Below are 27,940 nucleotides of genomic sequence, written 5' to 3'. Positions count from 1 at the left end.
TTTCTTGATGTTTCTTGAAATTAAAAGAGAGATTGTGGTAAGATTTTTTTTTTTCCACTACGGCAGACCTCAATCAACCTACGCAAGAAAACATTAGAATTAGTTGTGATATTTTGATTTGATTTGATTCGATTCGATTTGATTCGACTCGACTCGATTCGATTCGATTCGATTCGATTCGATTCGATTTGATTTGATTTGATTTGATTTGATTTGATTTGATTTGATTTGATTTGATTTGATTTGATTTGATTTGATTTGATTTGATTTGGGAAAATGACCATCTTAAATAACTCAAAATACGAAATCTGTCGTGATCGCGTGATCTCGAATACGCGAAGAAAAATAACAAACAAACTGCGACCCCCTGAAAAAAAAAAAAATCTCAAACTGAATTCTTAAGTGAGTCAAGTTGTTTTTACTGTTTCTTCCCAAGAAATAGCAAAGATTCGCTCAAAAGAGGCGAACCTTCATAGTCACAGGCCACAGGGTAAAGCGTGAATCGCTTCCATCCGTGGGGGGAGGGGGTGGGAGAAGTGCGTACAGTGTAGATCCACTGTGTAGTTTTATTCTATTTAATCAATGCATGGAAATGCAATAATTACGAAGGGCATCAAAATGTTTGTGTCTCTGGCGCACACTACGGTACAGCAATATACGTTTATACAGCCATGTAATTCGCAAGAATCCGAATATTCTTCTTTCCTGCGGTAATCCGAGCAGAAGACGTTTTGTTCTCACCCTCCCTCTCTCTCTCTCTCTGTCTCTTTCTGTTTCTCTCTGTGTCTCTCTCTGCATTGCAAGTATACTGACGGGAAAAGGCGGTGTAACCATGACAACCGCAAAGCCCTTTATCTGACCTCTTGGTCAGCCTTACCTTGATCGATCTGTTTTGACAAACATCAATCAAAGCAATATTGACGTTAGATAAACATTTCCATTTCATTACTTGGCACTCGAAGGAACAGAGAAAAAAAAACAGTCAGTACAACTTCATACATGCACAATAAATAGAGGCGGGACTTTAGCAATGATTTTTCTTTTTGTTAAAAGTCACTTTCTGCATGTTCTAAAGCTTTTACAAAAGAGCGGCGCCAGAGGAGAGCCCGGAATACATGTACAATGAATCTACAAAACCTACAGTATAGTTTTCGATAAAAAGAAAGAGAACTTGACTGAACATCTTATAACAATATTTGTCGTAAATCAATGGGCAAATTTATCTTGATGATGTGGTGATTTTTTATCTCTCTCTCTTCGTCTCCCTCTCATATGTCTCGGTCTGTCTGTCCGTCTGTCTGTCCGTCTGTCTGTCTGTCTGTCTGTCTGTTTGTCTCTCTTATTTCTCTCTCCTACAGTAGCAGAATGAATGAATTACTTTATTGCCAAACATTTTAAATCAAAGTAGAGGGTAGGGATACAATTGTCCTCTGAAGGGATAGACTTGCGTACTTGGAAAGAGACGGAAGGAATATAAAGGACAGTGTATTTGTTGTTTATTGCTACATATTTGTATTTGTGAATTCTCTATAATGACTTATTTCTAAGAGTACTTATTTGTTGTTAATTTTATGAAAAACAGTTCTTAAAAAATAACACGTTTTATATCACAACTAATTTTAATACGGATTCACAAAACAAATTTATTTTTTACCTATTTCATGATTGTAAATGTCATCCTTTAAATCGAAAATATTAACTGAATTGAAGTAAATGATAGAGGAAAAAAGTCCAGAGACAGACAGTTTCTAGTTCGCATCATCTTTACTTCTGCCTTTTGACCTTTGACCTTCTTAGATCTTTTTAATTAAATCCCCTATTATCATTAACTTCTCCCTTTATCTAGAGACACGTACGTTTCGTGTCGACACTGTCATATGTCATTTTACCCACTGATTTTTTTCCATTTTTTTAACTGTAAAAAAAAAAAAAAAAAAAAAAAAAAAAAAAAAAAAAAAAAAAAACTTAATACATACATCTAGGCTTCGCTACCTTTTTCCTGTTACCTGTTTGACAGGTAATCTCTGACGCTATCAATTCCTCACATCTCGGTAATCGGAATCTACCCACCTGAGGGTGAAAGTTTCGTTGATTTCGCTGGCAAAATGATATCCAGTCCGATAAGGGTGGGGTATAGGAGGAATTCATGCGATATCAATAAACGTCTCTCGTTACCAAGGGAGGCAAACCTGCTTTACATGTGAATAGCGTGTTAACGTAGCAGATCTCAGAGGGTTAATTACCGTTGTCTGTTCCTCCTCCAACATTATCATCTTGTATTATTTGTACAATTTGGTGGACACGATAAAGGCGTAATGACAGATCATCTTAATGTTAAAGTGCAATTAACGCAACGAAATGATGACGTCTAATAAATCACTTTTTTGTATTAGCAAATTGGAATGAGTGAGATAAAGAGAGAGTGAAAAAAGGAAGGAAGGAAAAAAAGAAGGATGAAATAAAGAAGGAGAGAAAGGGAGAGAGAAATATCACGAACCTGTGGAGATGATCCTTCATCTCTGCAGCAAATTGCAGCCTGCGTTTGTTGGCGTTTTTTTTTTTCGATGGTTTTTACTTTTACAGTACATTTCCAGTCCTTCTTCACACGCATTGCTACCGGCGCTTTTCCTAAATTTCAATTCCCGATGACTATTGAAAGAAAAAATGCAGTGGGTTAAAAAAAAAAACAGAATCTACATCAGAGGAGTGTCTTTCGGGGACTCCGTAGCTTGTAGAAAACACTTGATCCACTTTTTCTTCTTCTTTTTTTTTGTCGAAATCTAGATTTCTGCATCAGAGTGTTTGGCGAACGCGAACTTGCCAACCAAGCAAATTTAAACTAGAGGCGAAGTGCAGGAGAAGAAAAAAAGACGAGGAAAAAAGCGGCAAAATGCAACACGAACACAACTCTATAAAGGACGCCCTGGAAAAAAATGCCTGCTTTTATAAACACATAGAAATCGCTAACGTCTTCTGACATGATAACGGAAAAAAACAAACCAGATGTGATAATGATGTCAGTGCCCCAAGTCTGCTCAAATCTTAACTAAGTTTCCTTTCTGTCGAATTCAATAAGGAAAAGCATGTCTTCTTTCAATCATATTATCCACCTGCTGCAATGATTTAGCAATTCTAATCTTTTTGGGAGAGAGGGCTGTAGTTGCTGCAATTCACTTAAACAAAAGTTGATTTTTATAACACCTGTAATAATGTGATGCATGATAACAATTACAATAATAATCATTATTTTTATAATATAATGGCCGAGGGAAGATTACACAATCACTTTACCAAATGCGCACTTGTGGTTGATGACAATATCATTGTCCCTATAAACCTTGAGAAAATTTTAAAGAAAATTATATCATTAGCTTTTTATTAGCGTTTATTAGATTTACACCTCTCTGTCCGATTCTGATGACGCTGAAACAAATGCCTTGTCTGATTTCACTCTTGTCATACAGAAGTCAACCAGAACATATGTTTGCTTACTTACCAAACATTATAAAAAACAGTTTATATTAAAGCTCTGATTGGGCCTTCAATGTCCAGGGATTTTTTTCTTCTTTTTGAAGGATTCTTACTGTTTTGTTTTTGTCTTGTCGTCACTCACTAGTAAGCATCATCACATAGGTCCTTTTGTGTCTGCACGTGTAATTGCGGAAATGTAGCACATTAGATTTGTGTGACCAAACATTTTAACATGACGTTTCATACTTTATCTCCCCCATGCCTCCTCGATCTTTCGCCCGGCTAGTACTTTTCCCGCCTTACGATGAGCAGTCGGATCACGTCCATAGTCGGGTGCACTCTCTCTTGGTTCAGTCTCGTGGTCGCACTTGGTATATTTCTGCACTTCAGGTGAGCTGAACGAGTATAAAGGTATTCCAACTGATGAATGTTCAATTTATTGCAATTATGTAACAACTGATAATTCACAAAGGCGCAAAAGCATCAAGTCTACCTTCAAAAGGGGGAGATAAAGGGGGGGGGGGCTGGCTATCAGAATTAAATGTATCAATTCTCAATGGCACGAATTTATTCCTCAAATCATGTTTTATAGCCAGAGTAATTAAACCAGCATTCGGAGGAAAAACGAAAGGCAGATAAGTGGTCTTTCGTGTCCCATATCTTTAGACTGCATGCTTGGGTCGACATGAGCGGTGGTGCGGGGCAACTACAAATTGATGTGGGAACAAGAAATTTCAAAACAGTTTATATTTTGGTGGCTCGATTGGGGGTCTAAGAGTCAAAATTGCTTTTAATGTATGCTTTTATTTCAGGTTTATGAATTTCTCTTTCGGGCAACCAAAGTTTCAAATTAAAAGATTTTACAGCTGCCCAACAACCATCAGAGAAAAAATAGTGTCGTGGCCTCCTATATCTATAACATGTTTTATACGAATAGATAGAAAGATGGATAGATAGATAGATAGATAGATAGATAGATAGATAGATAGATAGGTAGGTAGATAGATAGATATATGCAAAGATAGATATATATAGATAATTAGTAAGAGGAAAATTAGTTGGACAACATTCTGTACTGTCAACAGAAATGGTGTATGTTTCTTACAGGGCGTATCTATGGGCAAGCCTCTGAGAATGTTTGCGGAACTGTATCAAACGTTGCTATGAAATACTGTAGGCTGTTGTGAATCGATGGCAAATCGTGCCAGATCGAAGGCACGAACATAAAACTGTTTGTTGGCTATCGGATGACACGGTGCAAATACTGTACACGCCGGGATGGGTTACGCGGGGATAAATGTTGCCCGAGATGAGGAATTATGAAACCTGATACCATATCGTGATGTTTGCCGGGGTAGTCTCATATGTCGTATCTATTCATTCTCTTTTTTCAAACTCGAACTGAAACCATTTCTCTGTAATAAAAGTAAGGATTATACGACTTTGCTGAGAGAAAAAAAAACAACTTTATCTGCCTGCTTTGTGGCAGATATACTTGCATGTTTTTACTTCACAGGCAACTTGAAATCCGACACCATTTTTCATATTTCTCGTTCCATCCTTTTACGTATTTGTGTTACCTGCCTACGTTGAAGGAGACACATTTACAACTGTTCGACATTCATTTTTTTCTTCACATATAAATAGGCCATCCTTTTTTGTACCATATCTATTCTTATCTCTCTCTCTCTCTCTCTCTCTACAAAAAGTTGCCGGATATGATTTCTTGTTGAGGTCAAACGACAAAAAAAAAATGTAGAAAGATCGACTAAGATTTCAAGCTTTTCAGTAAAGGAGTTTTAAAGCTGAGAGTCTTTTCAAATGCACTGAGAAATCTCTTAATGTTTGAAAACGTAAATTACATAACAATTCAATTCAATTCAAGTCATTTATTTTCAGTCTTTTTTTTTCAACAAAACATAACACAAAAAAAATCAGGAATTTACATTCGATTGTGCAAAGGGCAAAATATGATACAGATAAAGATATACTGTACATGCATACCGGCAAAATTACAAAGTTATGCTTCAGTTGAGAAGCGTAACATAACTCCGTTTTCAGAGTAGGTTTTTCTTTTGTTACTAGTGACCGCTTGGCTTTAAAAGCAGCATCAACCACGTGGAACTTTCACCAAGAATGTAGTCTCATTCTTCAAGTTTTTGATATGAAACCAAAAGTCTTTTTTTCCACAAAATCGAAAAGTAAAGCTCAGTTCAGTTCAATTAAGTTCAGTTCTCTGTTTCCATCAAGCAAGAAGTGAAACAGAGTATATGAAATTATAATATAAAGCATTCGTAAAACTAATACTTAGTTTGTAATGCAAAGCAGTAGACTAGCAGCACTTCGCGAGGCGCCATTAATAATGAAAACAAATTTCCTTATTGTGTCTCACATTCATCATACATGTTAAATCATTACTCATGAAAAATGATCACATCGCATTGTTGCCATGTTTACAGCTGTAATATTATGCTTTGTCGAGTCCTGTTGAGTTTTAGTCAACACAGAGACGTTCTCAGGATCCAGAGATTTTAGTTGATTAAATATACTATATATTGTTGTTGTTGTTGTTGTTGTTGCTGCTGCTGCTGTTGTTGTTCTTGTTGTTATTCTTGTTGTTCTTGTTTAGCAAGTCACCCTTCTTAAAATGAATTTTGTAATAGCCTACCCCGCATGTTACGACCTTGTTTTATGTCTAAGCCAGAAGTTGCATTTTTTCGACACTTTAATACAAGCCAGAATAGCCTAAAAGTGCGCCAATACAGGAAGATGATTTGTTGAATTGATTCCTATTCATTGAAAATTAAAGGTCTGATTTGTATGTGGATAAATTGATTCATACATGAGTTGAAAATTAACGAAAGCCACAAAGCCTTGTCGTCATCATCAACAGGTGATAAAGTAGGATATAACTGTCGGAGGGAACGATTGGCGTCATGCATCAACTTATGTTTTGAACAGTGACACAATTAATACAAACTGAGTGGGAAGGACAGAAAGATAAGTCGACACAGACGGAATGTAAATTGCGAATCACTGGTTGACGTTTCGCTGTCCATTTGCTCTGTAGGTTTATTCAGTTATTCAACATGTTCACCGTTTCTCTTTCTTTTAGATTTGTGTCCCTTGGAACGTGTATTCATGCTCGAAGCCTGACGTATACATTCAGCCCCCCAATCATTACCATATAACGGTTTCTGTGTCAATTATGGAGGAGTTTGCCTGCCATCTCGCTCAGATTCGCGGCCACTTACCAAAAAACAAAGCCTTTCATACACTGGGGAGTCACCACAACAAGTGGCTTGCTACACCCAGTTGGAATATGCACTGGAACCACTCAAATTGAAAAAAATACTCTGGGATTTGTTTTTTGTTCTCGTTTTTCGTTTTCAGCAAATTTCTTCCTGAGCACGGCTTGATGGAATGCAATCAATGTAGAGGGATTGTCAAATGATTTTAATATTTAAGAGTCTCAAGAGTTTTCGGTGTGTTTGTTATGTTCTTTTTTTGGCTTGTTTTTTTTTTTTTTCGTTTATTTGTCTCTTTGTTTTGTTATTTTGTTTTGTTTTGGTGTATGATCTTTTCTACATTAAATTCATTGACCTATTGTAACTGATTTACCTGGAGGTTTTCTGTTGTATAGAAACATTTCCCCCCTTATTGTGCTCGTAAAAGCGCTTTGGGCCAAGTTTGTCTAGAGACATGGTTCCTTTGTCAGTTACACAAAGTTTCAAAGTTCTTATAATCTATGCGCTGCGTATTAAAGGACAAGTTCACCTTCATTAACATAAGGATTGAGAGAATGTAGCAATATTAGTAGAACACATCATTGAAAGTTTGAGGAAAATCGGACAATCCGTTCAAAAGTCATGAATTTTTGAAGATTTTGTGCAGTCACCGCTGGATGAGAAGACTACTGCAGTGTATGATGTCACATGCGTACAACAATATAAGGAAAATATAAAGAGAATTTCACAAAATTTCATCTTTTGAAAAAGTACACATTCTCTTGACTCGTTACTGACATATGTTATGGTTAATATTATTCCCATTGCCTTTAGAAAGAGACAAGTCAAGTGAATGAGAAAGGCTTTAAGTCTTCTCGAACACTATGGGTTTTGTGGTCACTTAACGCCCTTATCATTCTCAACCGACGATGGAAATAATTGTGTTGAATTTTCTTTACATTTTGTTTATGTAAAGTGAGTGTTTATGTAAAGTGAGTTGGCTCAGTCGGTAGCGCGTCTGCCTCACGATCACGCGGCCCGGGTTCGAACCCGAGTCTGGACTGAGCAATGTTGTGTGTAAACATACCGTCCCCTCTAGCAAGAGGCAAAACACTCTGTCCCTCGGATAGGACATAAAATGGAGGTCCCGTGTATGAGATAGTCACAGCTCATGCACGTAAAAGATCCCACTTCATTCATTCATCGCAAAGAGCAGGGTGTCTAACCCGGTGAAGTGGTCCCACCCCACATCCAACTGGACCCCATGGAAGACCAGCTTAGTGTAGCTGAATATGGGCTATCCAGCCATCTTCACAGATGGAAAATGAACAACAACAACAACAACATACTGTTGTACTCATATGACATCACGAGCCTTAGTAGTCTCCTCATCCAGCGGTTCCAACACAAAAATTTTAAAAATTCATAACTTTTGTATCGATTGTCCAATTTTCCTCAAACTTTCACTGATGTGTTCTACTAATATTGCTGCATTCTCTCAATCCTTATGTTAATGAAGGTGAACTTGTCCTTTAAACTTTGAATTTTCATAGTTGTAAATTGAATATATGAATATAAGAACGACCCAAGTCCAATTTTTGGCCAAATTTAGTTTGACATGGGAAATTGTAGCTTATGCATGGACTCATCATGTGCGTAAATGATAAATCCTAATTACCCCCGCAAGTGCCTAAAATGAATGAGTTAAATCTTATATTAATGTAAGAATGAAGGACTTGGGTCATTCTTACATTCATATAATAGCGCCCTCTCTCATCCTTCTCCCATCTCTATAGCAGAATATCATGTATATGAATCAAAGAACGACCCAAGTCCATATGAATCAAAGAACGACCCAAGTCCACCACACAAAATGGCCTCTCCACAATTAATGTAAATGTTAATTGTCATAATAATATATGTTCTAATTTGTATACAAATGTTGCCTTCCCATCACAGTTAAATAGAATATTATTGGACAAATAAAAAAGATATGAAGTATATTTTAGTTTACTCGAAATGATCTTCCATGGACTTGGGTCGTTCTTATATTCATATACTCAATTGAATGTATAAAATGAGATTTTTGGATGATTTTCAGACTTTAGCATTTGAAAATCTATACAAATTGGTAAAATAATTGGTACAGAATTTCAGAATTTATAGTGATTGCGATAAGGAATAAGAATGTTTTTGAAATTCCTTGAATGGTTGTTGAAAATCACAATGAACGAGGGTGATGACATAGCAGCTTCACTCAAGAATGCATGATCGGATGCTCAAGGAAGCAGAACAGAAGTAGAAAACGTACATAAATTTTACACAGGGTGAAATTGTTAAGCAAGTGGTGTTGTAATGGAATTACATGGCTACATTAATGGAATATGTGAGCCTCCTACGTCATTATCTTTAATCAGTGTAATATGCCTTGGAGTTTTCAGAGTATTGGTTTTATTTGCTCATGGACCACAATGAATTTCACAAACCTGTACATGGCGCTATTCATTTTTTCGTACTTCATGATGCGAAATAATCAAAAATCGTTTTTGGAATGCCCTTTAAAGAGAAGTGACTTGTAAATTTGTAGTGAATCATGATGGATAACTATCTTCTTTTTTTTTTAGTATTTTGGAATGTATCAAATTCAACTCGGTAAAGTTACATTTCTCACTACGTCTGATGTTGCTGAGACGGATGTCATGTATGCACAAGGCACATAACTCTCACTATCAGTGTGTGGCGTATCTGATTGTTGTTGGTTATCAACTTCACCTGTTTTCGTATGATATTTGTATAGGATAAAATACACAATAAGGCAAAAAAAGGTAATCCCATCTTAAAGAAAAATACTTATTCAACAAAATTATCTCCATAGTCAACACTTTTATAAACACATTTTTTTTTATTCGAGACTTTTGCAAAGTCTCGAAAAAGAACTTAAGAGTTGTAAGGGGAAAATACAGACTGCTGGCATGTATCTGATATGTCATTTTGTCTTTGACGCCTGCTGAATGCTATTCAAACGTCTTTGAGTTACACTCTCTTATTCTTCTTTTGTTCTCACAGGAGTCTGAATTGTAACCGAACCAAGATCCACAAGCACTTTTTTGTCTCGCTCCTCATCCGTCTCACCATCGAAATCGTGTTCGCCATCGACCACCACTACAGCATCGATTCCGACCACATGTACAAGGAGAATACCATCCGATTTACGGTAACAATCTTTGCCGCAGAGCTGCGGCCTGGGTCTCATTTCATGAAACGTGTTATCAGTATAACAACCGACACATATCTATGACAAATTTGCTCTCAGTCAATCAGATGCAAGGATTTCAGTAGCTTATATCAACTATGGTAACTTTTCATTGATAACAAGTTTGATGAAACGGGCCTGTTGCTAGCGAATGGCGGAGGAGCGGAGTAGCAATAATTTTTATCATTATGCCGGCAGACTGTTTAGCCATGTCTTTGTATTCCCGGAAATCGACACACAATGCGTGGAAATATAAAGACAGTTCTCTCGTTTCTGTCTCTTGTCTGTGCCATTTTAATATTAATTTTCTTCCGCCGTTGCCAGCATCAAGGAAACACCAATTATATTCGCTATACTACACGAGAGCATTAACAAATGCAAAGGCCATTGTCATAGGTTAGTGTTGAAAATCATAAATGATTGTGAGAGTTTAGGACAACACTATTTAATAAGGTTGTCTACCAAGCAGTAGTGGTAGTAGTAGTAGTAGTAGCAATATTGCTGTGGTTGCTGCTTTTTTTTTGTTGTTTATGATGAGTTACAGGATATATAAAAGACATTTATATAATATACATAATATTTATAGTACATAATATGATTTACACAATATATGTTATATTAGTACATAACATATATTTATCTGTTTATTTGTTCGTTCATTTTCTCCACATTGACAAATGCAATCATGACGACAAATCAACAATTTTATTATCAAAATATAAATAGATAAGAGTCACTTCGATATAGTTTACTTAGAGTTGCATCTCTCACGCAACTTTGTTTTTCTTCCCCTTGATTTTGTCAGCCTATCTTGTGTGAAGTTTTCGAGGTCTTCAGAGAGTACGGGCGATTCTGCGCCTTCTCCTGGATGTTCATCGAGGGCTTGTACCTGAATTCGCTGGTCTCCATCGCCGTCTTTGGAAAACCCAAGTTCCTCATCTATTATCTCATCGGTTGGGGTGAGTGAAACAGAAAGATACAGAACAAAACAAAAACACTTTCCTTTGGGTAGTTGATGTGGGAAGCAAGTCGCATACTTGTAACAGTGTGTAATGGTTTGGTCACAAAAACCATTAAGATCACTGCTACGAACGCCGTACGAACGATTTTTAGACAATTTCGTAAGATCTTTTTTTTTTTTCAACTTCTTTCGAAACCTTCTCTTCGTAAGGCGGCCGTATGAACTCCAGAATTCGTACGAACAGTGACATTCGTAAGAACGCATCGTTCGTACGAACCTTTGTGACCGTAGCTTAAGGTCAGGCATTTTGCCTTGTTGTGTCCACCTGTAATTTTTGTCCAATGAAATGAGAAAATTGTCTGATCGTCAGCAATGTCTATCGCCAGATTTGCTCGTATTACCACGGAATGTATCTAAAAAACAACAGATGACTGCGGTTGTTGCTGAAAAAAAAAGAAGAAAAGAAGAGACTAATACACAACGACATCATTAGTCAGCATTTTCTCAAAGATCTTGTCACAGATATGTTGTCGGGGTTTTTTTCGGGTAATGAATTCGAGAGCAAATCCTTCAGAGGATAATGACTGTGTGCTGCGCATTTAGTGTGACACACAAAACCTCGTTGCATGTCATGAAAGTGCCTTTCAGTGTGGGCAATGTAGAGAGTCTAGTTCACAGTCCCGAACGCATCCTCTTCTGCTTCTTCTTCTACTTCTTCTTCTTCTTTTTCTTCTTCTTCTTTTTCTTCTTTTTTTTCTTCTTCTTCTTCTTCTTCTTCTTCTTCCTCTTCTTCTTCTTCTCCTTCTCCTCCTCCTCCTCCTCCTCCTTTTTCTTTGCTAGGATGGGGGGGGGGGGGGTGGTAGAGGAGAGTCGATGCCGAAGACTGACCCATATCACATCAATACAGATTTGTTTTAATAAAGACACATTGGATGGAAAACCTCTAATCTGTATTCTCATAATGTTGACATGAATAGTTCTACCACGGGCGTTTCAAAATTTAGATGTAGGCGGATATTGGGAGAACGGTTTCAACCTTGCATTTTTTTTTTATCTAGTCATTCTCATTTGTTGGGAAGAAGCCGAATCGCCGACATTGTACTAGAAATAGACACGAGGAACCGTCCAAGCAATGGAAGTAGGGTAAATAAATCATTGCGTCAGTCAACTTCTTTCCTCGGGGAAAGAAACGAAACGATTTCGAAGAAAAATAATGCTCCCTGCTTGCGAGGGGTGTCGGAAATCGTCCAAACATTTGGGCGCCACTGTTAAGATGAAAGCTGAGACTTTTGATAGCGAGATCTCGGCGACTCTTATGTCGTCTGATTGATCTTATAGATTATGCTGTTCAGCATGTTCACAAGAAAGTTGAGACTTCTACATAGCGAGAAGACTCTTTTGTTATTGATCTCTCATGCTGTATTACATCTACGGTCTTTTTTTTTTTTTTTGGTTCCTAAAGAAACGATCGATCCTTATGTGATCGATCTCATTATGTCAGAATTGGTGATTCTACCTCTTGTAAAACTATGACAAAGTTTGGTGTACCTCAAGGTTCTGTTGGAGGCCCGCTGCTTTTTTCTCTGTATATGCAACCAATTAGTTAAGTATTTCGCAAGCATTGTATTAGTTATTATTGTTATGCGGATGATATACAACTTTATTTGTCTTTTAAACCCACTGTGTCTTCATTGTCATCCGCCATTGCAAAACTCGAAGCATGTTTGCAAGACCTGAAAATCTGGCTTACATCCAATGGCCTTAAACTAAATGATGATAAATCTGAGTTTCTGTTATTGGGATCAAAGCATATGTTAAGCAAAGTTGATTATCAGTCATGTCATGTCAACATCGGTAGCACTTGCATTACTCCGTCGAAAACAGCCCGTAATTTAGGTGTCATATTTGATCAGGAAATGTCATTTCGAAGTCATGTAAATCATATTCAGCGGAATGTTCGATATCAGTTGCGTAATTTAAGTTTCATAAGGAAATATTTATCTAAATCTGTAGCTGAGATACTTATTCATGCTTTGATTTCTTCTCAGTTGGATTTTTCGAATTCATTGTTGTGTAATCTTTCAAAAAAAGATGTCACAAAACTTCAACGGTTGCAAAATTCTGCTGCCCGATTGTTAACTTTTACTAATAAGTTTGATTCCATGTCACCAGTTCTCCGTTCCTTACATTGGTTACCTGTAGAAAAAAAGGATTATTTTCAAGATTCTGTTATTAGTACATCATTCATTTCATTCTTTTCCCCCAATATACATAAGTAATTCTGTTCAAAAATACAATCCGACACGAAGGCTACGTTCATCATCAGATGCATTCTTACTCCAAACACCCAGAGTAAAACATGGGTATGGTGATCGTGCTTTTTCCGTTATGGGACAAAAATTGTGGAATCAGTTACCTCTTCAGTTAAGGGAACTGTCATCTACAGAGTCATTCAAATCCAACTTAAAACTTATCTGTTTCTTTCATACTGAGCACTGTAATTGCTGTATGTCATTAATATTGGATCAATATTGTATTTTTAATTGGTATATGTTGTATTCTTTATTTGGTATATATTTGTTTTTTTTTTCCATTTTCTTCTTTTTTGAAATGTTTCGATATGCATATGCATGTAAATATATGATATCTTTTCATTTTTGAAGCGCCATGAGCACTGAAAAGTGGACCTGTGCGCTATACAAGTAGCCACTATTATTATTATTATTATTATTATTATTATTATTATTATTATTATTATTATTATTATTATTATTATTATTATTATTATCATCATCATCATTATTATTATTATTATTATAATCATTATTATTATTATTAAAGAAACATCCAAGAGGAAATTTCGCTATCACAGCATATGATTGAGTAATAGAATAATGATGTTGGTTTTTATCGACATCTGATTCCAAAGACGTGACTTCCAAGTTACGGCGCCGTGCATGAAGATGTGATGTTAATACATTTTCATTTCAACGAAATGCAATTGCAATAAGACACTGGAATACACATAATGACACAAAATCATTACAGCGTAAGAAGCAAGTAAAATACAGTAAAATGAAGTACAATAGATGTTGAGAATTCTGTGACAAATACTGAATCAAAATTTTTGGGAATGGATAAATCTGCTAATACGAAGAATTTGTAGTTTGCAGATCATGAAGACTGGGAATTCAGTTGGTATTGATACAGGATACCTACATTACAGGACTAGCAATCATGCAAACTTGAATATTGGTGGAACATCCCCACGTAGCGTATCATAGGCAACAATGTACTTGGCCTTTTGCTGAATAGTTGATTACTCCACCGTAATTTTATTCCTTGTATTTTGAATTAAAACTTGTGTTATAAAACTTACGGAAATGGACTTGTGTAACACGTGGGAAGCCAGTACGGCGGGGCAGAGGAGGATGCTTTTACGCGGGCAACATGTTCCGTGAACCGCATTCTGGGGCAAGGTTTTGTTTTCTGCCATAATTCGTGGAACCCAGGTGTGTGATTCGGGACCCGGCAATGAGTAGGTGATATAATGAGGGCAGACATCTTTTGGAAGCGTTTCACAAGGACGTCGCCCCTTGCAAATGTGAATGTTAGATGTTATTATGATCAACTTTATTATATCTATCATTACCGTTGTCTGTACATACCACGATTAGAAAGCTGAGATGGTTTGTTATTCCCAATTAGAATTCCAAGAATAGAAAAGGAGGGTCACAAATGCATAACGATTTGGTTTTTTGGCTTGTGTAAAATGGGATGTTTTCACGACGACTACTTTTTAAAATCTCGTTTCACCTACAAGGCTTTGTAAAATGTCTTGAGCACTCGGACAACAACTCGGAAAGAACGCTCCAAATCCTCAAGGCTATCACATGGCTATAATCGGCGGGATCACCAATTAACAGTTTTCTTTGCATTCTTTCTGCACGAGACCGTCTCCTACTGAACACATTTTGTGTGTATAAACGTGATAAAAAAGAACTCCTGCAACCTACCGCTCAATTCTGAAGCTGCAAAGATTCAAAATGTGTAAATCGATACTTCTAACAGACAAACAGACTGGGTGAACAACTACCACCACACCTCCCCCCCCCCCCCTTCATCCATCTTTTTGACGGTATGTGTGTGTGTGGGAGGGGGGTGGTGGAGGGGAACCAAACTCTTGCAAGTTTCATGGTCCTTTGCATATGTGGTTTGGTAACTCGACTATAATGACAAATGAATTCTTCTAATGTGAGAACATTCAAGGTACTGGTAATGAAATCGAAGCACCAGTGAATTATAACAGTCATTCCAAACTCTGCCCACACCCTCGAAGCACATCTCACCAGGAAGAAAGATACCGATACCGATACCGATACCGATACCGATACCGATACTGTGTTCCGCCTCTTATGTGATTATTGACTGATATCCAATGATTAGAGGGGAGTACGTGAGTTCATTAATGTTCTTAAACACAAGTAGATCCTGTTTTGGGAACTTGCCGCGGGCATAGTATTGTGGTTCGGCAAAGGATGCATCGGCATCTTTGGTCTAATGAAAACAAGATGTAATTGTTGCTATCTTGTTGTTGTTTTTTTCGACTTGATTGATTTGTAGCGAAACAATCAAGCAAGCATTCCATTTCTACGTCAACGTTTCACTTGGCGCAAATGATATTCCATTTCCGGCGATAAGATTCTGTTGTGAGACCATCATGGTGTCTTATCATGATTAAAGGAATCTTCACAGATTTGCAGTTTTGGTTACGGCTCTTTTGTCATTGGTCCTTTAACCACGAGTGAATTGTTTGCCTCGTGAAGGACGTCTAAAGAAAATAAAAGCAAATGCTTTCGATTGTGGCTTCAAACGTCAGGGATGATAATAATGAATTTTTTTTCGTCTGTACAATGAGCCGATCTACAGTCAACGGTAACCTGATCTCGGATATCATTTTGTCTGATCTATACTTTCATTTCTCATTTTACCCTCTTTCTCCTGTATAGGAAACCGCATGTTTGTTTGTTTGTTTTGTTTGTTTGTTTGTTTGTTTGTTTGTTTGTTTGTTTAGTTTGTTTGTTTGTTTATTTGCTTTTGGGGTTTTTTTTCGAAATGAAGTCCCTCCATCTATTCTCTTTAAAGGGATTTATTTCGAAGCTCTAAAGAAAGGAATAGGTGTATAGGAGTCTACCGAAAGATTACCTTGGGGTTTATACCTACTTACGTTTCCTAGTCATTTCCGCATTTTTTCTCTCCCTACAGCGTTCCCAGTACCCTTCGTGACCGCGTGGGCAATCGCCATGATGAAGACAAACCGCAACAGGTGAGGGAGAAAAGGAAATATACAGCACACTTCCAGTCGTCCGTGGATACTCGAGCTTATTAACAACAACAGCAACAACAGCGATTATAATAACTATATAAAATACACATATAGCTATATTTTCAAGGTGTGATTATATTCAAATGCATGTTTATATCATAATATTATGTGACCGTGCATCACGAAACCAACAAAAAATCGCACCCCTTGATTTTACGTGAGGACTCAAAAAAGGTGAAATGGGTCAACCGAGTCAATCCTGAGTTTTTCATATTTTCTGAAAGAGCTATCCTTCTTCTACATTATTCTTTAGTTTGGGATCATAACATGAATGGGAAAGTGTGTTTTTAGCAGTTTTTCTACAACCCTTTTGGGGGGAGAGTAGAATGATCAGGTATGTCATAGAGGCCCCTTTTCATTTCTTGAACTCCTTTGCACACTCTTCGCTTTCAAGTCTAATAACTTTTGAAAAGATAACACTACTGCTTTGAAAGTTGTCATTAATCATGAACAGAATGTGTTAATAGAGCATGCTTAATTTCAACTTACTCTGATAATCCCTTCATTGCAGTTGCTCCAGTGGTTTACATCCTCTCTTTTGTCCTTTCATCGCGTAGCTAGCCGGCTTGGTAAAGATTAAGCGCTTAAATAGACCCTGTACTTCAGAGCCTCTTTTCTCAGTTCACACTTTTCCAGAGTGTGTGCTTTCTTTCCAGTATTTATGCAGGTTATGGGAGTCCATTTCAATTGAGTTATACATCATTTTAAAGCTTAGAGTCTGCTCTTTCAGAATCTATGTCTGGCGACTTTTTGCTGGTTTTGTGATGGAGGGTCGCATATATCTTTATGTATAACGTGCATTATATATATATATATATATATATATATATATATATATATACGATCATATTATGATTACATATAATATATGATATATGTTTAAATTTTTCTGCAGTCATTACTTTTTCATTTGCTAATGGAGGGTACAGTATCTTTAATGTTTGTCTGTTTTCCATCTGTAAAATGGATTTCTTGTTGTGTGCAATTTAAAGGGGCCGGTGGTAACACTTGACTATACCTTCTTTTACCATTAAGAGCTACCTGCAATAGACGCGGTGTCCCCATAAACATAGTCATTTCCAAATTATAGATTTGTCTCTTCTTTTTCTTTTTCTTTTCTTTTCTTTCTTTTTTTTTTTTTTTTTTTTTGGGGGGGGGGGGTATCCATATCAGCAGTATATGCCAGAGTTGAGGTAGTTTTGGAAATAATGGCGGAGTCGATCACGATTCGTCATTTTCGTTACCTTAGTTACGTCAACCCTGGAGCGACGATACTTCTTCGCAGATAATGGGTGACGGAAGCCAATCCGTCTTGTTCCTCCCCGCGGCACAGAAACCCCTTTTGTTAAGTAGATTTCAATTTCCTGCTCTGTCGGAGATCGTGTACAGATATAACGTAATCATATATCATGTGTGTATAATTTCGTTCTGCCGGCAGTATTATAAGCTGGGATATTCATTATTAAGGGAATGAAGGTTCTCCCTCATCAATTCACTTGTGTGCTCCGCATCGAACAGGTTTTGGTTTTAACCCGTCATCTGCCAGGTCATTCTCTCTTGTTGTTGTTGTTGTGTCAGATACAACTTGGCCTTTATTGCCCGTTGTTTTAAGAGGTCATTACCGACGCATCCCCTAATTAACCCAATACAAAATCATGGAGGGCGCCCAACACTATGCTGTTATTCTCCGGGGGCATCTACGCCCACCCTTCGCGAGTATCGTGTCTGATATTACTAGAGAGCCCACGGACATAGTATATAATGGAGTATATAATGGAGAATGGAGTATATAATGAAGTATATATTGGAGTATACAATGCATTATATAGTACAGTATATAATGGAGTATATAGTGAAGCATATAGTGGAGTATATAATGGAGGTTGACCCGTACCCCGTATTTTCTCTCAATTTTCTTCCAAGCGCCATTGGGGCCAGATAAAGAAACCTGAAACAGTTTTATTTGTTTCCTTCTACTTTTCCCATGTGTTCAGTATCTTCGTGAATCCGCGGTACTGTGTTGTATTTTCTCTCTCTTTCGACCCCCCTCTCTCTCTCTCTTATAAAAACAAAACCAAAACAAAACCGACACTTCGTGACTTTCTCTTTTTTGTAACTTTAAAGGATCAAATGCAAGAGTACAAGCAGTACTAAGTGTGTAAATTGTGTTTAAAGCATGAAGCGTGATCGATCACTCTGTTGTTGCCTTTCATATTGGTAAAGTTAAAGACCCGTTTGAATCGATCTCCATTCGCTGCCCACCAGCAGCTGACCAGGGTACATACTGAAACCACACGGATAGTGCAGGCCTGCCATTATAAAATTGCGGGTCAGCGAAATATAATGTATCGGAGCGTACGCTCATCGGTACCGTCCTACTCCAGTCGAGCTTCTTCGGCTGCAGTCGAGATTTTTCGGCTGCAGTCGAGATTTTTCTGCTCCAATCGAGATTTTTCGGCTGCAGTCGGGATTTTTCGGCTCCAGTCGAGATTTTTCGGCTCCAGTCGAGCTTCTTCGGCTTCAATCGAGATTTTTCGGCTGCCTTTACAGAGAGACCAGTGATAAAGCTGCTTTACAAATTTCGTTGCCGGGATTCCCGATTATATCCGAGTCCCATTGCATGGCTTCCCTACGCAACCGTTCTTTTACATTTTATGCATTTTCTAATCTATTACTCGTAGTACCTAAAAAAGGTACGGTAAAAAGTGGATGCGCTACATGAGTTACTTCAACCACGGATTACCGGGTCTAGTTTCAGGTTACGAAAGGCCTCGTGAAATGTTATACAAGACGAAAAAGAAAATGGTTTAGGAAATCAAAGACAAAAAAAATAATTCAGAGGAAATAAGTATTCATTGTCATATAAAAAGTAGTGTGGTAAAGACATTACCTGAAGTCAGCATAACTAGGTGTTGTTCAATTGAATAAACACAGGCGAGAGCCCTGCCATTCATTATTCACCGCTGTGATTGGACGACGTCCTTATGATAACAATTTTTTGCTCAGTTTCCCTTGTAATTTTCCGTTGTAATTAGCAAAATACTATGATGGAATATTTTGGTATACTTGTTTTTCTCGTTCACAGCTTTAATTCTTCTCAGATTGACAAGAAGGGAAAACGTGCACCCTTGCAAAGAGGGGAGTGATTGACGTTTAAAAAAATGCATTTGCGTATTGTAGTGTAGTGAATTCGAAATCATGAATTTCAGTCATGCACGTTGAATCTGTATAGTGTTTCCGATTGGATTTACACCCTCAGATGTGGAGGTTCGGCCTCTGTAATCTACAATTCCATCTGCAAATTGGCTTTGTCATTATTTCATAATAAATTTGCTGCTTGCGTAGACAGTAGGCAAACATTCTAACTGCATTTGATTTCACATTCCAAAAAGAGAGGGCGATTATATTCCTCCAATTGCTTTGCCATAGCTCATGAAAATTCTCAGCCTGTGCAAAGATAGGCAAGAAAGAGAGAGAGAAAAAAAAGGCGCGAAGTAAATTCTTGTCATTTTCCTGAATGAGTGATGATAACGGATCTAAAGTTGTTGTTTTTATCGTCCTTTTGTCTCCTCTAGATGTTGGTATTCCCATATGAAGTCGCCGTATTACTGGGGTCTCATCGAGGTTCCCAGAAACACACTAATTGCGGTGAGTCACGTCTGCTCATTCAATTCCAAAACTTGATTTCAAATATTGTTTTACCGTACACACACTTTCCAAATCACTGTATTTAATGAAAAGTTTAATCGCAAAGCGTATCAAGTGCCTTTTTCAAACTTTTCAATGTAAGTACATCATCAAACAGAAAAAAAAAACTTTCCGGGACACCTCATTTTTTACATAACAAGAATGTTCTTGAAATCATGATAAGAAACTATTCCATGTTTTGTTATTATTTTCTATTGTTTTAACATGCTTTAATCACAATTTGTTTTTCAAATTAACGAGAACAGAGATAAACGATCAAGCTCTCCATATCAATATTTCATTTCAATTCATTCTTTCATTCAGTTTTATTTCAATTTTCCAAACAATTTACCTTATACGGTACCCTGATACAGCTCCTAATAGAATTTGTCTATTTATTTACCTAATCTGACTTATTTAACCGTCTATTCATTTGTGCACCTACTATCTATACACCTTTTTATAAATTTGTGTAAATCTAGCCATTCATCCTTTCCTTCATCTCTCGTACATGCATGCTTGTACACACCTATCAATCATTTATTTCTAAATCTTTCATCCAACTATTGCAAATCTCTTTTTCCTATTGTTTGCTCTGTGAGTATTCATCTATTCATCTTTGTTCATGATAAGGAAAGACATAGTTTTCGCCGCTTCCAAATTTTGTCAATGTTCTCGTTGCAATTATGCTGTTAAGCTGCTTAATTTGGTTTCTTGATGTAGCATTTCTTGGAGTTGTATGTCTGAGACACAACTATTTCGTTTTGGGTGTCTTTTTTTTCTTCGGCCCCAGCTTCTTAGCAACTTACTTACCTTCACCAGTATCTGAGCAAATTCATACTGCGCTGTTTAGAACCTCTTGCGACTTTCAATACTATACGCACCCTGCAGAATATTCTTCTTTGCAGCTGAAGCCATCTGATTATGAAGTAGCCATAGAATGAATGTCTCAGTGCTCGGAATACATGCTTTCACACATGAATAATACAATTATAATGTATTCTTTCTTATCATTAATCAGACTCAGTGAAAGTGACCACACCCAAAATAATGGATAATTAACTTTGATGTCATACTTTCATTCTTGCCTTGTGCTATAGCATTAATGAGCAAGCTTTAGATCTTCGGCGCTGACGCCTATTAAAGACGACGCTAATTTGATAGGCTGAAATTGGTGTTCTGCACATGCGTGAAATAGCTATCGTTCGCAGATCTAAAGATCCCTGTTACCAGTATTATGGGCCAAGTATTCCATAATAATATCTAACGCAGTGAAAGAGAATCCTCGGCCTTGTAGTGTTCCTTTTCACGACTAATGTACATTATCTTCTTGTCATTTCACGACTAATGTACATTATCTTCATGTCATAATGTTTCGCAGTGCCAATGCTGGAAGATTGTTGCTTCCTTAAGCCTCCAGCAAAAGCACTTTGGCTCAAGTTTGGCTCCAGTGGTATCTACTCAGATAGCGTCATCACTTATCGATCGTAATTCTACAGTGTTGTCTTTCAGCTGCTCGTCCGGCGAATCCACCCATAAGCATGACAAGCGCTTTATACGAAACTTAACATTCGTTTCTATATATCACCAAGAGAATTGTATTCTTCTTTGTTCGTGAAAACAAATTGCTTTTCTTTTCTGCATTCCTGACATTCTTGCCCTCAATTTCTTTTTTTTTTCTTTTTTTTTTGCGGGTCATGTGATTATACCTGCAATATAACTAGCTTATGTGTTGCTGTAACATTATCCACATTGCTTCAATGTTGGCCCATTTCTTCGGTACAATAACTCAAATGGCTTTGTGAGTTACGACTCATACGCTTGCCTAATTGTCGTGCGGTGCCCCTTTGAAATTCGACCCCCTTGTCATAGTTTGGCTCGTAACATAGCTTATGATATGAATTACATCGTAATCTGCTTCAGAGTACAATTTACGATTGGGTTTCCTCTGACAATGACGCATTTGGCATCAAAGGTAAAGGGGGAAAAACAAGCATGAAGAAAGGCTTCCGGTAACAATTCAAGCGAAAAGGGGAGAGAGAGAGGAAGGGAGAGGAGAGAGAGAGGGAGAGAGAGGGAGGGGGGGAGGGAGGTACGTACCTTTTCCGATGCTAGACTAAAATAAAGTATGATCTCACATTTCAAGCACGTCAGTCTATTAAACCTCGCCTGAAAGCATAGACCTCAAGAAGTCATTGGAAAAAGCTCAGCGATACCCTTACAAGTTGCTCGTAAGTTTAATAATCTTGATCAGACCCTATCATGTCTGCGGGTATACACGGAGCCCTTGGAGTGATCCGATTACCTATGGTCATTTAATAGAATGTTGCTGATGTCATTCATCCTAACATTTTCAATATCAAATTTCCTGACCCAAACAGATCAACGCCATCTTCTTAATAAATATCGTCAGGGTGCTGGTGACGAAGTTACGCGAAAGTAACTCGGGAGAAACCCAGCAAGTCAGGTGAGAAGATTTATCTTTAATATACACTGTCAATTCAATATACACGGTTCAAAGACCAGCAGTTACGCCGCCCAACACAGAGATTTCGCTTCTTTTTAAAAGTAATAAAAGCGATAATGAATAACACATACAGATGTTTATAGCGCATATTCGGGCGTTTCTAAGCATTGTTACTTAATAGACAAGAAAATGAATTTGAAAGCAGAATATGATCACGAATATTAGGATAGGTGGATTGGCAAGATAGATAGATATATATAATTATCACAATTAATTGAATGGGTGAGTTTGGGTATTGATTTAAACTTGTGTACACTTTTTTAATGTGAAAGGGGAGTTTGTTCCACAGAGATGGAACAATGACAGAAAATGCCCTATCACCAAAAGGGTACAAGTGTAAGGACCATAATAACTGCAGAGTGGAGGAAGAACGTAGAAATCTGGTTGAAGGGGAGGAGCAGAGAAAAATCAGGTCTTTGAAAAAAGAAGAGGCAAGATTGTTTCAAATCTTATAAACCGTGAGAAGGTGATACGTTGATGTATGGGGAGCAAATGGAGGGATCGAGATCTTATTGTTTAAAGGGTAACAAGCTTCGCTGCTTTATTTTGAATTAAATGTAGCGGAGCGTAATTACAGGAATCAAGATGAGAAGACACTCAATCTAATGCATGAATGAGACGTTGAGTGGAAGACTATTCCAGTATATAGTACAAATCAAGATAACATGTGACAAAGAAGGCGCTAGTAAAAGCATTGGGCCCAGTGATTGTTCTGCTAGCTACACATGTTTTTCCTCTAATGACGTCACAAGCACATTTGCTATTTATCTTATCATTTATCTCATCAAACTTAGCGTTCAGTCTTTGCTTCCATTGTTGTATTGTCATTGCCAAATATTATTTTCGATGCGTGAAAATAATTTTTGAAGAAAAAAACAAGGCCAACCGGATATAACGACTTAATATTACTTGTGTTTGTTGTCATGGTAACCAGGAAAGCGGTGAAGGCGGCCATCGTGTTGCTCCCTCTGTTGGGCATCGTCAATCTCTTTTGGCTCTTACCCCTGCCGCGCCCCAACGACAGTCGAGCGACGCTCGTCATCTACTTCGTCGTGTTCCGCTTCTTCGACGAATTCCAAGGCTTCTTCGTGGCAGTGCTCTACTGCTTCCTTAATCAAGAGGTATCAATTAAAATTCATGAAATGTATATTTACTTTGTTTAATCAACACACATATTGATAATTATTGTCCTTTGTATATATATATATATATATATATATATATATATATATATATATAACACATATATATATTATATAATAATGATAATGACTCTCGATATTTCGTGCGTTTGTTTGCTTTTGTTTTGGAAGAAATAAGTATATATCATTTATTTGATATCATCAGTTTGACAGAGAAATCCGAACTATCCAGATTATGGATGATGCATCAGTCAACACTGAGTCAAAATGATATTGTATTAAAATCTTAACAGAATGAAAACAACACGTAATCTGTTCCTTCAGATGCATTCGTATTCTCACTTTACCCAACAGCAGGAGGTTAATGACGTTATAAACACTTGATCGGGTCTCTTTCTGCTTGGAAATCGATTGTTTTTCTCAATCACATAGTTAATTTCTTATCGTTTTTTTTTTATTTTTTTTTACAAAAGCAATAAAGGGAATCCGATCCGAATGCCTTCACCAGTCAAAGTGACCTGGTGTGTAGTTCTAAGTGCCGGAATGCTCTATGCATTCTCCTTGTCGGTAGACCTGGTAGACCTGATGGGTGATGTTCGTTTTACCAAAGGCTCGCTAATCCGAAAATGAATTAAGGCTCGTTATTCCAAAACACACAAATTCCCTGTAGCTAAACGATTGTAGACGTCCGTTAACAGTTTGTGGCGTTATTCCGAAGGTACGTTAATCCGAAAATAAAATAAGTATCGTTATTCCGAAGGTTCGTTTAATCGAAAATTAGATAAGGTTCGTTATGTTAGGCTTTAATACGCTGATTTCTTTTCCCCAGGTGAGGATGGTTCTGAGGAGGAAATGGTCGACGTGGCGAAACTACCGGGACCCCGCACTCCGGGGATACGACCGGCGAACCTCCGTCCTCACTTCCACTTCGGACGTAAGTCGGTTTTTTAAATCGAGTCTATCGATTTGTCGAAATCAATAGATATTTATCATGGATGTACTGGTGCATTTTGATGCGCGTAATTGGAGGGGATCGGGGGGGGGGGTAATTAAGTTTATTGCGCTTTCAGTTGAATCATGACGTGTGAAAAAAAAAGGTCTAATTATGTAGAAACCTCAATTTAACCCTGTAGACGGTTGCCTAAGCTCGCGAAAGCAGAGACATTTTTTTGATACATTAGGGTGTTTTTAATTTCGTGTACTTAATGGAGTGTAAGCTCTTATTACAGTCCTTTGGGTTTGTTATTCCAAAAACCTGGGATTAGTACCTCAAGGTGTCGTTTGTGTTCAATTTGCGAATGCAGAATAAGCGATTTGAAATGCTGATCCAAAACACAGACCCAAAAACGTTCGGAGGAGGGGGGTGGTGGGAACTGTATGCTATTTTTTTTTTTTTTTGGAGGTCGAGAAAGAGCCGATTTCGCGAACATCACAGCGAATACCTGAAAAACAATTAACCCTTTACATTATATCGAGCTGTTCAGCATACGTGAACGGGAAAGGTGTATCCCTCCTCATTAACCCGCTTAAAGAGAATCATTGATTGTATACCCACTTTTTGAAACGCCGTTTGTATCAAAATAAGTCAAGACACAGCCGGGTTTTTTTCTAACTAAACGTGTTTCAAAAGCCTGATTATGCCCCTCCCCCCCCCCCCAAAAAAAAAAAAAGTCTTCATCTAACGGCTCATTCAAATCGAAACTAAAAACGTATTTCTTTCACCGCTTACTAGTTTCAGCATGCAGATTTTCATGTACAGCAATGTTGCTTTTGCTTCAGTTATGCTCAACTGGGATTAGTTTATAAAGTAAGGCTGCATGGCTGTCTTATTATTATCAAACTCATTCACTTTATAAGATTGCTGTTGGTTTTCTGTCGTATCATAATTGTTATAACTTTTGTCACGTCTGCAGGTGTTATAGGGAAAATAATTAAATGAATGAACGAATGGAATTTGACAATTTTCGTGACAATTGTTGTACAGCTCAATCAGGACCTGATATAGTGGTCAACAATGTTTCAATAGTGTTATGCAACTTTATAGTCTATACATTTTTTCTCTTATTCCATGAATGATATAAAGGCAAACGCGTTTACTGTCATGTGTGATATTATTAGATTCATGATGTAATGTTTGGTTATTTTCTGTTTCTGCTCTCAATTCAATTCAGGATTAAACAAGAAAATCAGTTGATTTTGAATATAATATTCAATCTTGTTTTTGAAAGCTGCAGCCCGTTTAACAATTTTCGACCTACATTTGGTATCGCCTTTCCTGTAAAGAACATCTTGCTGTTTGGTTGAGTCTTTTTATGGACGTTTTAGTGGTCATTCATGTTTAAATGCCATTTCATCAGACTTTCAACCTTGTTAAATTCTTATTTTTTATACATTCATTTGAATTGATTGGTCTGTTGTTTTTGTGGTTTGTCCTCTTTTTTATGTTACTTCCATCTATCCGCTGTTCGTATCATCAATTGATTTGTTAGGGAAATTCTCGAGCCATGAGTTGCACAGCGTCCTTCTGGAGAATTATTAGATTTCAAAGGCCCCGACGAATTTAAGAATGCTAATCGAAAAGAGTGCGCGTCACCCCCCTTGGGACAACTGAGCCTGGAGGGGCTTGGCGCTCTGTTCTGGATCAGTTGATGAATATGCATTTGGTTGACATGAATCAGACCTTTTCATGACGTCATAATCAGCATGTTTTTGCTTTTCTACAGTTTAGTTTAGTTAGTAGTATTTTTGTTTTTGTGTTAGTCGGCTGTTTGTGGGGAGGGGAGGGGTCATCAACTGGTATTTGTATTTAGAGAACGTTTTGATGTTGTTGTTGTTGTTGTTATATACTTACGATAAGGATTTCGACGATACATAAGTCTGATATTCTTCACCCTTCTGTGTGTTTTTAGAAACCCATTTGGCGTTATACACATTGTCCAAAATAATTGTCACAGAAAGGGCTAGTGTAATATTGACATCCAGGGAGTCTCGAAAAAGGCTTTGCTGTTATTGTGTGTTTCTTTTTTTTTTTTTGCAAAGATATCTTGTGTCAATCTTTGTGGAGATACTTATATACTCATCTCTAGCGCACATTTAAAGCATGAATAGAGTGTGCAGCCAAAGAGACACTAGGCTCGCATAGTACCTCAAATATACAAATGAGCGGTGTGTTGTATTTTGGACGCGTGTTAAACATTCCCTTCTCTATAATCGTTTCTCCGATAACTGGATAGAGATAGTAAGCGGTCGGAGTACTGTTGCCTTGTCGTAATATGACCGTAGGTGGGGTACTACCAGAGCGTACCAAATCGGGCAGACTAAACAGTCGAGAGCAGGACTGAGCTACAGCAATATTTCCTTGGAAACTATAATGTGCGTCTTTATTATAGCGCGTTGATTTAATCCCTCATGCTTGATTTTCTATTGATCCTCGATTTTCTTTCATATCCAGATTAACTCAACGCGGAGTACCAAGCAAAGAATTGGAAGCGGTGGATTCGAATACATCACAGTAACTGTTTGAGCGTTTTTTTATTCGGTAAGACGGACAGGAAGTCAGACGAGAAATCAAAAAATGCAAACATGACAGTCAGGACAGATTTGGTAACATTGTGATCCGGAAAGACTTCTCCAAGAATCCACCATTCGTGTTTTAGAACTCAGCGATGTGGGAGATTTTTTTTTCTTTCGTCTTTGGAGAGGGTTGACACCTGACCAGTGGAACAGACTGTTCATGGATTTTCTCATTGACGCTTTCCTGTTTTTAACATGTCAAGAGGCTGCAGGACATAATATTTGAGAGTGACAACGTCGTCTTAGCTTGATTGTTTGTGATGAAAAATTATGGAGGAGGCTGCGTAATAGTGTGTTTATTCATCTGTTTGTTTTAGTCTTTTTATTGCTTTCTTTTGGTGGAAGGATGATGTTGATAACACGTATAAATTTACCTACGTACTCGATAAAAGCCTAATAATTGGATCTAATATTCTTCAGGTGCGTTCAGATGATGCAGTTTTTCCTTATTATTAGCATAGTTCATTCGGGTTTAATTTAAATGTATCTATAATATATTGAAAATTAAAAAAAAAAAAAAACTTGCCTCACTTCACACCTTCCCCTCCAGAAAGTCCGTAAAAATTACAAGTGAGTGAAACACATTATGACGTGGTATACAAAACATACTTCAACATAAAAAAAAATATAATACACTTCCAACAGTATTATGTTCGGCATGATTTCCTGAACTGATTTTTCGACAAACTTTATTCACCCTGAACTTCCTAAAA

General features: G+C 37.4%; 1 protein-coding gene across 1 annotated transcript in view; it reads left to right on the top strand.

Moving 5' to 3' along the window:
- Positions 1-27,186, top strand: part of LOC139720174 (PDF receptor-like) — a 126,189-nt gene extending 99,003 nt beyond the window's left edge. The window contains exons 5-13 of the mRNA XM_071631539.1: positions 3,758-3,861; positions 9,765-9,912; positions 10,757-10,910; positions 16,178-16,238; positions 19,874-19,946; positions 22,367-22,452; positions 23,447-23,633; positions 24,484-24,588; positions 27,106-27,186. Of these exons, the coding sequence (XP_071487640.1) occupies positions 3,758-3,861; positions 9,765-9,912; positions 10,757-10,910; positions 16,178-16,238; positions 19,874-19,946; positions 22,367-22,452; positions 23,447-23,633; positions 24,484-24,588; positions 27,106-27,177 (990 nt within the window). The 3' untranslated portion in view covers positions 27,178-27,186. The remainder of the gene's footprint in view (positions 1-3,757; positions 3,862-9,764; positions 9,913-10,756; positions 10,911-16,177; positions 16,239-19,873; positions 19,947-22,366; positions 22,453-23,446; positions 23,634-24,483; positions 24,589-27,105) is intronic.
- Positions 27,187-27,940: the final 754 nt, after the last annotated feature.

The sequence above is a fragment of the Diadema antillarum genome, unplaced genomic scaffold, assembly GCF_040938485.1.
Source record: "Diadema antillarum isolate AM-2024a unplaced genomic scaffold, OU_Dant_1.0 scf00000123, whole genome shotgun sequence".
In the NCBI taxonomy this organism is placed as follows: domain Eukaryota; kingdom Metazoa; phylum Echinodermata; class Echinoidea; order Diadematoida; family Diadematidae; genus Diadema; species Diadema antillarum.
Note: the sequence above shows the minus strand (reverse complement) of the source record. Positions and strands in the feature narration are given on the sequence as shown.